The 14290-nt window shown below is 38.9% G+C and overlaps 1 protein-coding gene across 3 annotated transcripts in view; it reads right to left on the bottom strand.

The window, feature by feature from the left end:
- plppr2a (phospholipid phosphatase related 2a) overlaps window positions 1-14290 on the bottom strand; it is a 188476-nt gene that overhangs the window by 28437 nt on the left and 145749 nt on the right. For all 3 annotated transcript variants that reach the window (XM_061885553.1, XM_061885552.1, XM_061885551.1), the window contains exon 4: window positions 1656-1776. In XM_061885553.1, the coding sequence (XP_061741537.1) occupies window positions 1656-1776 (121 nt within the window). The remainder of the gene's footprint in view (window positions 1-1655; window positions 1777-14290) is intronic.

The following is a 14290-nucleotide window of genomic DNA, read 5'->3' as shown; positions in this document are numbered from 1 at the left end:
TCATTATAACACTTATAAGACTTTTAAAGTCATTTTGATAGTAGGTTGATATAACTAATATGGACACTTCATCATGTGTTGACTTCATTATAACATTTATAAGACTTTAAGTCATTTTGATTGTAGGCTGATATAACAGCATTATATGTTGCCTTAATTATAACACTTGTTTAAGACTTTTAAAAACCTTTCGATAGTAGGCCAATATAGCCAAAATAGACACTTACACCATGCGTTGCCTTCATTATAACACTTACTTAAGACTTTTAAAGTAATTTTGACGGTAGGCTATAAATCTAATATAGACACTTGCATTATACTGTATGTTGCCTTAACTATAACACGTATTTCAATCAATCAATCAATCAATGTTTACTTATATAGCCCTAAATCACTAGTGTCTCAAAGGGCTGCACAAACCACCACGGCATCCTCGGTATTTAAGATTTTTAAAGACCTTTTGATAGTAGGCTAATATAGCCAATATAGACACTTACACCATGTGTTGCCTTCATTATAACACTTATATACAACTTTTGAAGTCATTCTGATAGTAGGCTAATACAGATACTTACATCATGTGTTGCCTTCATTATAACACTTATATAGGACGTTGAGTCATTTTGATAGTAGGCTAATATAGCTAATATAGATACATCAAATGTTGTCTTCATTATAGACACTTACATCATGTGTTGACTTCATTATAACACTTATATATGACTTTGAGTCATTTTGATAGTAGGCAAATATAGCTAATAAAGACACTTACATCATGTGTTGCCTTCATTATAACACTTATATACAACTTTTAGAGTCATTTTGATAGTAGAATAATATAATTAATTTAGACACTTAAGCACTTACATAATGATGTCTTCATTAGAACACTTATATGAGACTTTTAAAGTCACTTTGATGGTAGGCTAATTTAGATAATATAGACACTTGCATCATGTGTTGTCTTCATTGTAACACTTATATACAAGTTTTAAAGTCATTCTAATAGTAGGCTAATACAGATACTTACATAATGTGTTGCCTTCATTATAACACTTATATACAACTTTTAAAGTCATTCTGATAGTAGGGTAATACATATACGTACATAATGTGTTGCCTTCATTATAACACTTATATAGGACTTTGAGTCATTTTGATAGTAGGCTATTATAGCTGATATAGACACATCAAATGTCGTCTTCATTATAACACTTATATATGACTTTGAGTCATTTTGATAGTAGGCTAATATAGCTAATAAAGACACTTACATCATGTGTTGCCTTCATTATAACACTTATATACAACTTTTAGAGTCATTGTGATAGTAGGTTAATATAATCAATTTAGACACTTCCATCATGTGTTGCCTTCATTATAACACTTTTATACAACTTTTAGAGTCATTTTGATAGTAGGTTAATACAATTAATTTAGACACTTCCATCATGTGTTGCCTTCATTATAACACTTATATAAAGCATTTAATGTTTTTCTGCTCCAGACAGATTTAATTTTTCTGTATTTTTGATCCAATATAGCTCTTTCAACACGTTGCAATTCGAGTCTTTCATGTCACTTTGCACCCCAGCCACACATTCAGGAAAATGCCGGAAGGTTCCGGGCGATGGAATACAAAACGTTGTGCTCACCTAAGAAGCGTATGATGCGTCTCAGCAGGGGGTTGAAGTAGCAGCAGTCGGCAGTGACGATGGTCTTCTCTTGGCTTCCTTCAGCCTTGGTGAAGAAGGCGCACAATTCCCCCACAAGAATCTGTTATACACAAAAAGAACATGCCAGGAATTGATGAAACACGTCGCATGGAAATTAAATGGCTGTGATTTTGAATTGGACGTTTTTTTTATCTATTTATCGTGAATCAATTAGGTCCTCAGCCTTCCCGGTAAGGTCTATTCAGGTGTACTGGAGAGGAGGCTATGCCGGATAGTCGAACCACAGATCCAGGAGGAATGGTGTGGTTTTCGTCCTGGTCGTGGAACTGTGGACCAGCTTTATACTCTCGGCAGGGTCCATGAGGGTGCATGGGAGTTTGCCCAACCAGTTTACATGTGCGTTGTGGACTTGGAGAAGGTATTTGACCGGAAGTCCTGTGGGGAATGCTCAGAGATTCTGGGGTATCGGACTGTCTGTCTGTGGCGGTTCGCTCCGTATCAGTGTCAGAGCTTGGTCCGCATTGCCGGCAGTAAGTCGGACCCGTTTCCAGTGAGGCTTGGACTCCGCCAAGGCTGTCCTTTGTCACCGATTCTGTTCATAACTTTTATGGACGGCGTGCCCTGCCTCTCCACACTACCCAATACTGCTTGTATATTTGCTCTACAATTCAATTTTTTTCCCAGGTAGTCAGTCATACATTTTATCGTAACTTTTTTCCTACGCTTGGAACCCTGCGGCTTAAAAAAACGGTGCTGCTAATTTGTGGATTTTTTGTTGCTACCGGCAATAATGTTTTGTGTTCAACAAATAGTTTTCATAAAAAAAAGGTGTGATTGTTTTTGCTGTGGCGCCATCTTTTGGACATGTTGGCTCACAGCAGGTGCCGCGGGTTGAAAATGTACTTCCTGAAGTACAATTGTCTTTTCATTCTCTCATCGTCCGTAGCATTCCCACTCATATGGATTCTTCATTTATCACTCCAGGCAACTTCTGTAAGTTTTACAATATAACTATAACAACTTGTTCCTACTGTGACGTCCATAGGACACATACTTAATATACAATACAACCACACCTCTTTACATCATCACAAAAAGACAATACATGCCATGGTTCACATCCGTCATCATTTGTAAAAACAACCATGATTTTACCAGACACCTCACAATTTACAACAAAAAATGCTGTCATGGGTAAATGTAATACACATTAAGTTGATGTGTCAAACATAGTGTCCACCTTAGTGACCGTGTGAGCAGCTTTGATTGCTCCAAAGCCACTTTTTTAACTTCAATTGTGAATTAAGAGTAATCTGTTAGACTTTTCAAGTTTGTTGTGAGGTCGTTCCATTCCTTTATGGCTTTATATGAAAAGGCTGATTGTGCAAAAGAGGTTTTACATCGGGGTGTACAACCTGTGAAGGCGATAAACATTCCTCCCCCCAAAAAAATCAATGGTAAGGTGTTTCGTTGTTTGTGCTGTGGCGCCATTTTTTGGACGAGTTTGCTCACTGCAGGAGCTGCAGTTTCATCGTTTTTAGTTCAATCGTCTTGCCGTCAATAGCGTTCCTACTCGTACGGATTCTTCATTTATCACCCAAATGAACATCTATAAGTTTTACACTATAACTAAAACAATTTGTTCCTACTGTGACGTCTGTAGGTGTGTTCCCATGCACATATGAAAGCGCTATCTTAATGTCATCAAGCTAGCGATGTTAGCATTAATGGATATGTTAACAAGTTTACGGGTGTCCATATTAGTGTTATTAACCATGAATTGATTAACGTGGAACCCGACTTAAACAAGTTGAAAAACTTATTCGGGTGTTACCATTTAGTGGTCAATTGTACGGAATATGTACTGTACTGTGCAATCTACTAATATAATAATAAAATAATACAAGTTTCAATCAATCAATCAAACTAACAATGGCATTCTTTTTTAACCGTTTCAGTTTCGTAAATTCACCAAAACGTCACCGTGGAGTTATTGAGTCTGTTTAGCAGCGAGTGGGTTCAAGGCGAGGACTTCTGTTTTGTTTGTTCAGCAGTTTTACTGTTGTGTTACAGACACCGATTGGGAACATTTAGCTACAAAAATAAACATTTAAAAAATATTTCCTACCGCTATATATCTGCGGCTTATGGCCCGGTGAGGCTAATATATTTTAAAATATTGTTTTCTTGTAAAATTTGGGTGTGTGGACAAATTACCGGTGCGCTCTATAGCCCAGAAAGTAAGGGATAGTACTATTATGTTACATGCACTCTTTTGCACTATGCTGCTTTAAACAGCTAGGCCATTTTTTTTTATCTCTAACTGCATACAAACCAACCTCATTATGATGCTTCCCATATTAAAAAAATCTTCCGTAAAATCCGGATTATGCCACTATGTTTTTCCTAAACTTTGAACCATGCGGCTTATAAAACGGCGCGGCTAATTCGGGCATTTCATTTAGTAAAGGCGATAGTAAAAAGCCTTCAAAAAAAAAAACAAGCAATGAGAATGTGTTATTGGTTGTGCTATAGCGCCATCTTTTGGCCGAGTTGCTCCTTCCCGTTTTAGTTCAATTGCCTTGTCGTCCATAGCGTAATTACTCGTACGGATTCATCATTCATCACTCCAAGCAACGTTTGTAAGTTTTACAATATAACTAAAACTGTTTATACCTACTAAACCATGTGTGTAACCAACATGATTACAAGAGTCTGTGTTAGTATTATTAACTTACAATGGCGTTCTTTTTGTATTGTTTCCGTTTCACAAATTCCTCAGTAAATTCACCAAAAGGTCACTGTGGAGTTATTGAGTCTGTTTAGCTGATTGGAGAGCCAACTAGTGGTTCCTTGGAGATGACTTCTGTTTTGTTTGATCATCCGTTTTACTGCCGTGTAACAGACACTGTTAAGTTATGTAAATAAACATTTACAGAATCTTTTTGTGTCCATAAATCATTTAAAAATATATGTACTTATATATGGAGAAAAACAAAAAATCCCCTAAAAATGTTAGTGGCTGCGGCCATAGGGTTGTACGGTATACCGGTACTAGTATAGTTTCGCAGTACTAATGAATCAAAAACAGTTCTATACTCTGTTAGAAAAGTACCGGTTCCCTGTCATGACAGCGCATAGTGACGTTGCTGGTTTTACGAGCAGAGGAGCATGTTCGGCAGCGCACAATCACAGAGTACTTACAAGCAGACACAATTTGTAGACAGAAAAAGAAGAACGGATGCATTTTGGCCTAAAAAGTAAAGATAAAGGTGAAGTTATAAAACTGAAACACCCTCAAGAAGAGGTGCTTTAAGACATGGCTAGCTAGCTAGTGGCTAACATCCATCCGCAGTCGGCAGTGTTTTAGCTACTTCTAAATCACTAATCCTCACTTCCATGGCGACGAATAAAGTGTTTCTTACATGTACTATTATCACTGGAGGACGAGTCATAGCTCACCGGCGTCACCGCTAACAAAAGACAGTGCTCCTGAAGGTAAACAAACGCCATGGGTGGATCTACACCTGATATCCACTGTAATAATACCAAGCACAAGAGCGAATCTAGTCTATATTTTCTTATCGTCACACAATCTTTTTTCCTTTTTTAAAAATTCTTATTATGTTTATAAACTCAGGAAATATGTCCCTGGACACATGAGGACTCTGAATATGACCAATGTATGATCCTGTAACTAATTGGTATCGGATCGATACCTAAATATATAGTTGTCATGACAATGGGGGTGGGGGGTTTCGCAGCTTGCTGCAAAGTTTGTTCTCCCGGGATGCAAACGGACCTTTCTGGACAAGGGTAGCAGGTAGGAACATATTTATTAATCTAACTACAAATCTGGGCAGGGCATGAGGTAAACAAACATAAACAACAGTGTGGAACAAACACAGAACTGTGGCATGAAACAAACAGCATAAACTATGGCTCGGAACAAACTGTGGCAGGAAATAAACACGACTTACGTGGACACGGCATGAATCGAGTAACATGTACCGTGGTATCGCATGAAAACAAGCAATGACGCCAGGCTGACTAACTGACAAAAACAGGCTTAAATAATAGTCTCATAATTAGAGCAGGTGCGTGTCCGAACACCAGCGGCAGGTGAAACTAATGAGTGGCCATGGTAACTAAACAAGGGAGCGTAAACAGGAACTAAAAGAGTCCAAAACTAACAAAAAATAACAAAAACATAATCCAGATCACAGATCATGACAGTAGTATCATCCAAAACTAACCCACAGTAATGATACAAAGTACAAGAGCATATTCAGTCGATACTACTATGGTTACATCGATATTTTTTATCGTCACAAAATCATTTTTTTGTTCTTTTTTTATTAATATTATGTTTATAAACTCAGGAAATATGTCCCTGGACACATGAGGACTTTAAATATGACATATGTATGATCCTGTAACTACTTGGGATCGAATCGATACCCACATTTGTGGTATCATCCAAAACTAATGTAAAGTGTCAAACAACAGAAGAATAGGTGATTATTACATTTTAACAGAAGTGTAGATAGAACATGTTAAAAGAGAAAATAAGCAGATAACAGTAAATGAACAAGTAGATTAATAATTCATTTTCTACCGCTTGTCCTTAATAATGTTGACAAAATAATAGGTAGATAAATGACACAATATGTTACTGCATATGTCAGCAGATTAATTAGGAGCCTTCGTTTACTACTAAAAGACAAGTTGTCTAGTATGTTCACTATTTTATTTAAGGACAAAATTGCAATAAAAAACATATGTTTAATGTATCGTAAGAGTTTTTGTTAAAATAAAGCCAATAATGCCACTTTTTTGTGGTTCCCGTTATATAGAAAAGTGTCGAAAGGTATCGAAAACCCTATGCGACTAATATAGTGGTGCACTCCACTATTCATCCCCTACAAAAAAAAAAATATCACTACTAAATTATCAATATAGTTTTGAAGTAGAAAGTCAGAGATGGGCTAAAAATGTTCCCAATCAGGTCCTGCCAAGTTCCATTGGTTAAAAACCAGGCTACTGCGTGCCCAGTTTTTGCTTTCTTCCATTAGTCAAACACGACCCTTGAGGGTGTTCCTTGGCAACCAGCAAAATGCGAGCCCGAAATTAAAGCTGAAGGGGGTTTAATCAGTTGAATCAAGTCAGAGCTATTAGATACTCCTAGATATTAGCTGCTGAGGTCATTTAACCACAGCACAGAGTCCACCAGGAGCAGCACTATAAATATGACAGGCAAGGTATTGTGCCGGTATAGCTTTATGGTGGTGGATAAATCATGTATGATAAGGATGTAATATTTAGAATTTGAATGGTAATAGAACCATTTCAAAATGCTAACATTTTACATCATGTGAGGTTATTTTATTTTCTGAAAACTATTGTTAATCTACTTGTTTACTTGTTAATATACCAGGCCTGGGCAATTATTTTGACTCGGGGGGCCACATTTAAAGAAAAAAATGTGTCTGGGGGCCGGTATATCTATTTTCAGGATCACTAATACAAAACCTCACAATAATGTCTGATTGAATGCTAAAAACGTTATGACAGACCGCCTTAAAAAACATAATGGAATTTTAACTTTTTCTATGAACAATAAAACACTGAATATTGATAACACATGAACGTCACAACCCCTCTCCATTGACATATTTTACAATCGAGTGAAACGTGACAAAAATGCAACAAACAGTGAAATATGAACGCGAAAGGTACAAAATAAACCCACCTACAATCTGATACATCCCTAAGCTTTAGAACTTTGCTGTGAAAATCTCCTTCCGCATCTGTGGAAACTCTTCCCGCCCACACTGCTTGGTGCCTCGTCTGAGCTGCTGAGACGTAGATGACCATAGTAACTAGTTAGATGACCATAGTAACTGGTATATCATCCAAAAGTGCAGATTCCAACCATTTAAATACTTTGTATAGTTCAAGACTTCCGGTCATTAGAAAACATGAGTGCACATCATAATGGCAGCTACACTTTCCATCTTAAAGATCTAAAAAAAAGTATTTGAGAATGTCCGGTGGGCCACTTTGAAAAGCCTAATGGGCCGTGTGTGGCCCCCGGGCTTTCATTTGCCCAGGTTTGTAATAAACTGTTGACAGCTGGTTACTTTCTATTGCAACATATACACTTCTGTTAAATTGTAATAAATTATGTTTCAATATGTCAATACGTTTAATTAGTTTAGGGCAGTAGATCTCAAACTTTTTTCCTTCATCTTCACCAAAATGTACATACAGTAGCGTAGTAGGATGACTATTCATTAAAAACAAGTCAGATGTTTTATTTAACAAGTACATTCCATGTTTTTGGCCACTAGTTTTATTAGAAACACTGTGTTTGAATATAGGAAAATAAAACACTGTACTTTCATTAGGTGATTCTTTGGCGCACCACAAGATGGCGCCACTAGGGTAAAACACACATTTAAGTATAATTTCTATACCAAGTAGTTATTGGTCATACCAATGCAAAAAAATACAAAAACTAAATATTAAAAATGTTCCTTCCTCCCTTTTATTCCATACAGTATTTTGAGTAAAATAAAGTACAAAATTAACTACTTTTGGCTCTGATTTTTGCCCATAAAGCAGGGGTGTTAAACTCATTTTAGATCAGGGGCCACATGAAGAAAAGTCTACTCCCTACTCGTATAATATCCACACTTGCCAACCCTCCTGATTTTTCCGGGAGACTCCCGGATTTCAGTGCTCCCGAAAATCTCCTGGAGCAACCATCCTCCCGAATTTCTCCTGATTTCCACCCGGGCAACAATATTGGGGGCGTGCCTTAAAGGGACTGCCTTCAGCGTCCTCTACAACCCGTCATCACGTCCGCTTTTCCTCCATACAAACAGCGTGCCGGCCCTGTCACTTGATATATGTGGTGTTTACACACACACAAGTGAATGCAAGCATACTTGGTCAACAGCCATACAAGTCACACCGAGGGTGGCCGTATAAACAACTTTAACACTGTTACAAATATGCGCCACACTGTGAACCCACACCAAACAAGAATGACAAACACATTTCAGGAGAACATCCACACCGTTACACAACATAAACACAACAGAACAAATACCCAGATCCCCTTGCAACACTAACTCATCCAGGAAAGTATGATAATCACGGCCCGATAACTTAAAAATAAAGACAATTTCAGATTGTTTTCTTTGATTAGAAATAGAACAAGCACATTCTGAAAAATTTACAAATCATAATGTTGTTGGGTTTTTTTTACACTTACATAATGCGGTTCATAGTGTAGCACCCCTACTGTAGGACAGCAGGTTAGTACAACAATTAAGATTACTAGGTTCTTGGCCGTATAATTGAGATACTCGAAATGAGACGTTTTGTACTTAGTGGACCACAGAACAGCTGCTAGCAAATGTATTGCACAATAACAAACAACACATTAACAGTGTGCTTTTTGAATTGAAAATACCCCCCAAAATAAAATAAAAATAGAGCTCTGTTACAAAAATCAAAATTAGAAAAATAGAAGAAATGTCCCTTTTAAATTTTAATTCTACCCAGGTAGTACTGAATTGAACACTGTCTGTATTCCTTTGTTGGGAATCCTTAGTTCCTTTGTAAACCGTTATTCCATACTGATTCAGTTCAATACTTGCGACTCTGATGGTGGATCAGTTCAGCTATAGGTCACTGCAGAGTGTGGAGACCGAAGTAGCTGGCCACACCACATCCAAACGCTCCCTCTCCGCAGACTCTCACTCACTGGGACTGGCTCGCCATCATACTCAAGTCCAGCTTGGAACCAGACTTCAGGATCACACAAAAAACCAATCTGCACATAGCAGTACAGAATGTAATCAATTTGAATACTCTTTTTACTCTTAGTTCTTTTCCATATGGTACCATATTAACTTCAAATTTAAATCAATAAACACAGTTACTCATTTTAACCATTTAGTCATGGACATATGAATACTGGTCGGTTCACACTGTACTCCATATAAGTCTGTAAGACTTTAACAGCAGCATCAAATCATGAAAACTATAGTAGCTTCACTTCTTACTTAAAGGGGAACATTATCACAATTTCAAAAGGGTTAAAAACAATAAAAATCAGTTCCCAGTGGCTTATTGTATTTTTTGAAGATTTTTTCAAAATTTTACCGGTCCCGGAATATCCCTAAATAAAGCTTTAAAGTGCCTTATTTTCGCTATCTTCGAAACCACTATCCATTTCCCTGTGACATCATACAGGGCTGCCAATACAAACAACATGGCGGTTACCACAGCAAGATATAGCGACATTACCTCGGATTCAGACTCGGATTTCAGCGGCTTAAGCGATTCAACAGATTACGCATGTATTGAAACAGATGGTCGGAGGCAGATAGCGAAAACGAAATTGAAGAAGAAACTGAACCTATTGAGCGAATAGCTATTGACGCTATTCGGCCATAGCGTGGGAGTACCTAATAAAGTGGCCCATAGCATGCCTGCCTTATTAGCATCGCCGGTAAAATGTGCAGACCAAACGATCAGGACTTTCGCATCTTGTGACACTGGAGCAACTTAAATCCGTCGATTGGTAAGTGTTTGTTTCGCATTAAATGTGGGTATCTAGTTTCAAATGTACATACAGCTAGCGTAAATAGCATGTTAGCATCGATTAGCGTAGCATGTTAGCATCGATTAGCTGGCAGTCATGCCGTGACCAAATATGTCTGATTAGCACATAAGTCAACAACATCAACAAAACTCACCTTTGTGATTTCATTGACTTAATCGTTGCAAATGCATCTGCAGGTTATCTATACATCTCCGTGCCATGTCTGTCTTAGCATCGCCGGTCAAATGTGAAGACACTCTGGTACATTCAATGGGGGTCTGGCGGAATATTTCTTGCCAGTGGTGCAACTTGAATCCCTCCCTATTAATGTTGTTACACCCTCCGACAACACACCGACGAGGCATGATGTCTCCAAGGTTCCAAAAAATAGTCGAAAAAACGGAAAATGACAGAGCTGAGACCCGGTGTTTGTAATGTGAAAATGAATATGGCGGGTGTGTTACTTCGGTGACGTCACGTTCTGACGTCATCGCTAAAAGACCGATAAACAGAAAGGCGTTTAATTTGCCAAAATTCACCTATTTAGAGTTCGGAAATCGTTTAAAAAAATATATGATCTTTTTTTCTGCAACATCTAGGTATATATTGACGCTTGCATAGGTTTGGTGATAATGTTCCCCTTTAAGAATTCAATGAATGAAATGAGTTACATCCATTTAAGGATTTTTACCTCTATATCTTTAAAATATGAACCGTTAAAGGGGAACATTATCACCAGACCTATGTAAGCGTCAATATATACCTTGATTGTGCAGAAAAAAGACCATATATTTTTTCAACCGATTTCCGAACTCAAAATAAGTGAATTTTGGCGAATTAAACGCCTTTCTGTTTATCGCGCTGGAGGCGATGACGTCAGAATGTGACGTCGCCGAGGTAACACACCCGCCATTTTCATTTTCTACACATTACAAACACCGGGTCTCAGCTCTGTTATTTTCTGTTTTTTCTGACTATTTTTTGGAACCTTGGAGACATCATGCCTCGACGGTGTGTTGTCGGAGGGTGTAACAACACTAACAGGGAGGGATTCAAGTTGCACCACTGGCCCGAAGATGCGAAAGTGCCTGCTGCCAGACCCCCATTGAACGTGCTGGAGTGTCTCCACATTTTACCGGCGATGCCAAGACAGACATGGCACAGAGATGTATGGATAACCTGCAGATGCATTTGCAACGATAGTCAACGAAATCACAAAGGTGAGTTTTGTTGATGTTGACTGCCAGCTAATCGATGCTAACATGCTACGCTAATTGATGCTAACATGCTATTTACCGGCAGTGCTAAAGCAGACATGGTACAGAGATGTATGGATAACCTGTAGATGCATTTGCAACTATATTACGTTTCCTTCCACCCACATTTAATGCGAAAAAAACACTTACCAATCGACGGATTTAAGTTGCCCCAGTGTCAAAAGATGCGAAAGTCCTGATCGTTTGGTCCGCACATTTTACCGGCGATGCTAACGCAGCTATTCGGCCATGCTATGGCTATGAATAGCGTCAATAGCTATTCGCTCAATAGCTTCAGTTTCTTCTTCAATACTTTCATACTCCAACCATCTGTTTCAATACATGCGTAGTCTGTTGAATCGCTTAAATCGCTGAAATCCGAGTTTGAATCCGAGCTAATGTCACTTTATCTTGCTGTGGTATTCCCATTGTTTGTTTACATTGGCAGCACTGTGTGACGTCACAGGGAAATGGATAGTGGTTTCGAAGATAGCGAAAATAAGGCACTTTAAAGCTTTATTTAGGGATATTCCGAGACCGGTAGAATTTTGAAAAAAACTTCAAAAAATACAACAAGCCACTGGGAACTGATTTTTATTGCTTTTAACCCTTTTGAAATTGTGATAATGTTCCCCTTTAAGTGTCACTTTTTAAACCATCACTGAATAAAATAAATGATTATTTAACTGAAATCACATTTTGGTCATCGTGTATTATAATGATTATCATTTTAACTGCATCAATAATAAATGGAATGTATCAAGAGTTCCCCTTTAAGCAGCATGACAAGGATGTTTTAGCAGCATTTGAATGAATGCAGCTCCTCTGCTCACTGCATGAGGTTGAACACAGTAACATGAAATAAACCTCTCTTTTACTCAAAACAAAAATACAATAAAGTTATCCAACTGCAACATGCTAACATGTAACAAGGCATTCTCTTAAGACATCATATTACTCCAATTGGTTTTGTACATATTAATTGTGTGTTTTGTTATCAGATTCCTCGCTTTAGCATCAACAGTGTGGCTAGGCTAACAAGCTTGCTAACAGCAATGTACTGTAGGCCTCACTCCCAAATGAACACTTACTGGAGTTATCAGCAGCAAAAAGCACAGCAATCCAACTCCAACTGGAACCCGGCTATCTTATGCTGCTTTTCCAACACTCGGTCACAGAAGTAACAAGTATTTTTAACTTTTAAATTTTACGACTCGTGTCTTCACTCTGTGACGTTCAGTGAAGAACTGACTGGAATAACAAAGGCGCATGCGACCTCTACTGGCCAACGTGTGAATAACGCGCTGTGTGCATGTATCATTAGTTTAACCTGGTAGTGAACACATGACTTTGACGCATCATAAATTAACATTTTAAGTGACCAAAGTGACTTTTGGCACACCATTAATTAGAAATAAATAATAGGAGAATATATTAATGACACTATATTTCCATATGGGTTACACAAGTATTCTATCTTTGTCGTTATTTATATTTTCAGAATAAATTATGTGATAATGTTCACCAGTCAACTCATTGGTGTTAATTTTCAATCTATCAAGATAAAGAAAATATATCAAAATGAAATTACAGGAGCTTGGTCCGCATTGCCGGCAGTAAGTCGGACACTTTTCCAGTGAGGGTTGGACTCCGCCAAGGCTGTCCTTTGTCACCCATTCTGTTCATAACTTTTATGGACAGAATTTCTAGGCGCAGTTTGGTGAACGCAGGATTAGGTCTCTGCTTTTTGCAGATGATGTGGTCCTGATGGCTTCATCTGACCGGGATCTTCAGCTTTCACTGGATCGGTTCGCAGCCGAGTGTGAAGCGACCGGAATGAGAATCAGCACCTCCAAGTCCGAGTCCATGTTCTTGCCCTGAAAAGGGAGGAGTTCCATCCCCGGTTTGGGGAGGAGACCCTGCCCCAAGTGGAGGAGTTCAAGTACCTAGGAGTCTTGTTCACGAGTGGGGGAAGAGTGGATCGTGAGATCGACAGGCAGATCGGTGCGGCGTCTTCAGTAATGCGGACGTTGTACTGATCCGTTGTGGTTAAGCAGGAGCTGAGCCGGAAGGCAAAGCTCTCAATTTACCGGTCGATCTACGTTCCCATCCTCACCTATGGTCATGAGCTTTAGGTCATGACCGAAAGGATAAGATCACGGGTACAAGCGGCCGAAATGAGTTTCCTCCGCCGTGTGGCGGGGCTCTCCCTTAGAGATAGGGTGAGAAAATCTGCCATCTGGAAGGAACTCAAAGTAAAGCCGCTGCTCCTTCACATCGAGAGGAGCCAGATGAGGTGGTTCGGGCATCTGGTCAGGATGCCACCCGAACGCCTCCCTAGGGAGGTGTTTAGGGCACGTCCAACCGGTAGGAGGCCACGGGGAAGACCCAGGACACGTTGGGAAGACTATGTCTCCCGACTGGCCTGGGAACGCCACAGGATCCCCCGGGAAGAGCTAGACGAAGTGGCTGGGAAGAGGGAAGTCTGAGTTTCCCTGCTTAGGCTGTTGCCCCCACGACCCGACCTCGGATAAGCGGAAGAAGATGGATGGATGGATGGAATTACAGGATGTTATTTATGTAGTTTGCTCATTTTCCTCGACTGGTGCTCTAACATCATGTGGTTTATTTTGCACATATGTAGCATCATCTACAAATAATTGCTATTGTGACATCTAGTGGACACATTGAGAACAGCTGTTTCTTTCATTCAAAATTTTAGGTATATTTTTATACTT

The sequence above is a fragment of the Nerophis ophidion genome, linkage group LG23 (genome assembly GCF_033978795.1).
Source record: "Nerophis ophidion isolate RoL-2023_Sa linkage group LG23, RoL_Noph_v1.0, whole genome shotgun sequence".
Taxonomy (NCBI): Eukaryota; Metazoa; Chordata; class Actinopteri; order Syngnathiformes; family Syngnathidae; genus Nerophis; species Nerophis ophidion.
Note: the sequence above shows the minus strand (reverse complement) of the source record. Positions and strands in the feature narration are given on the sequence as shown.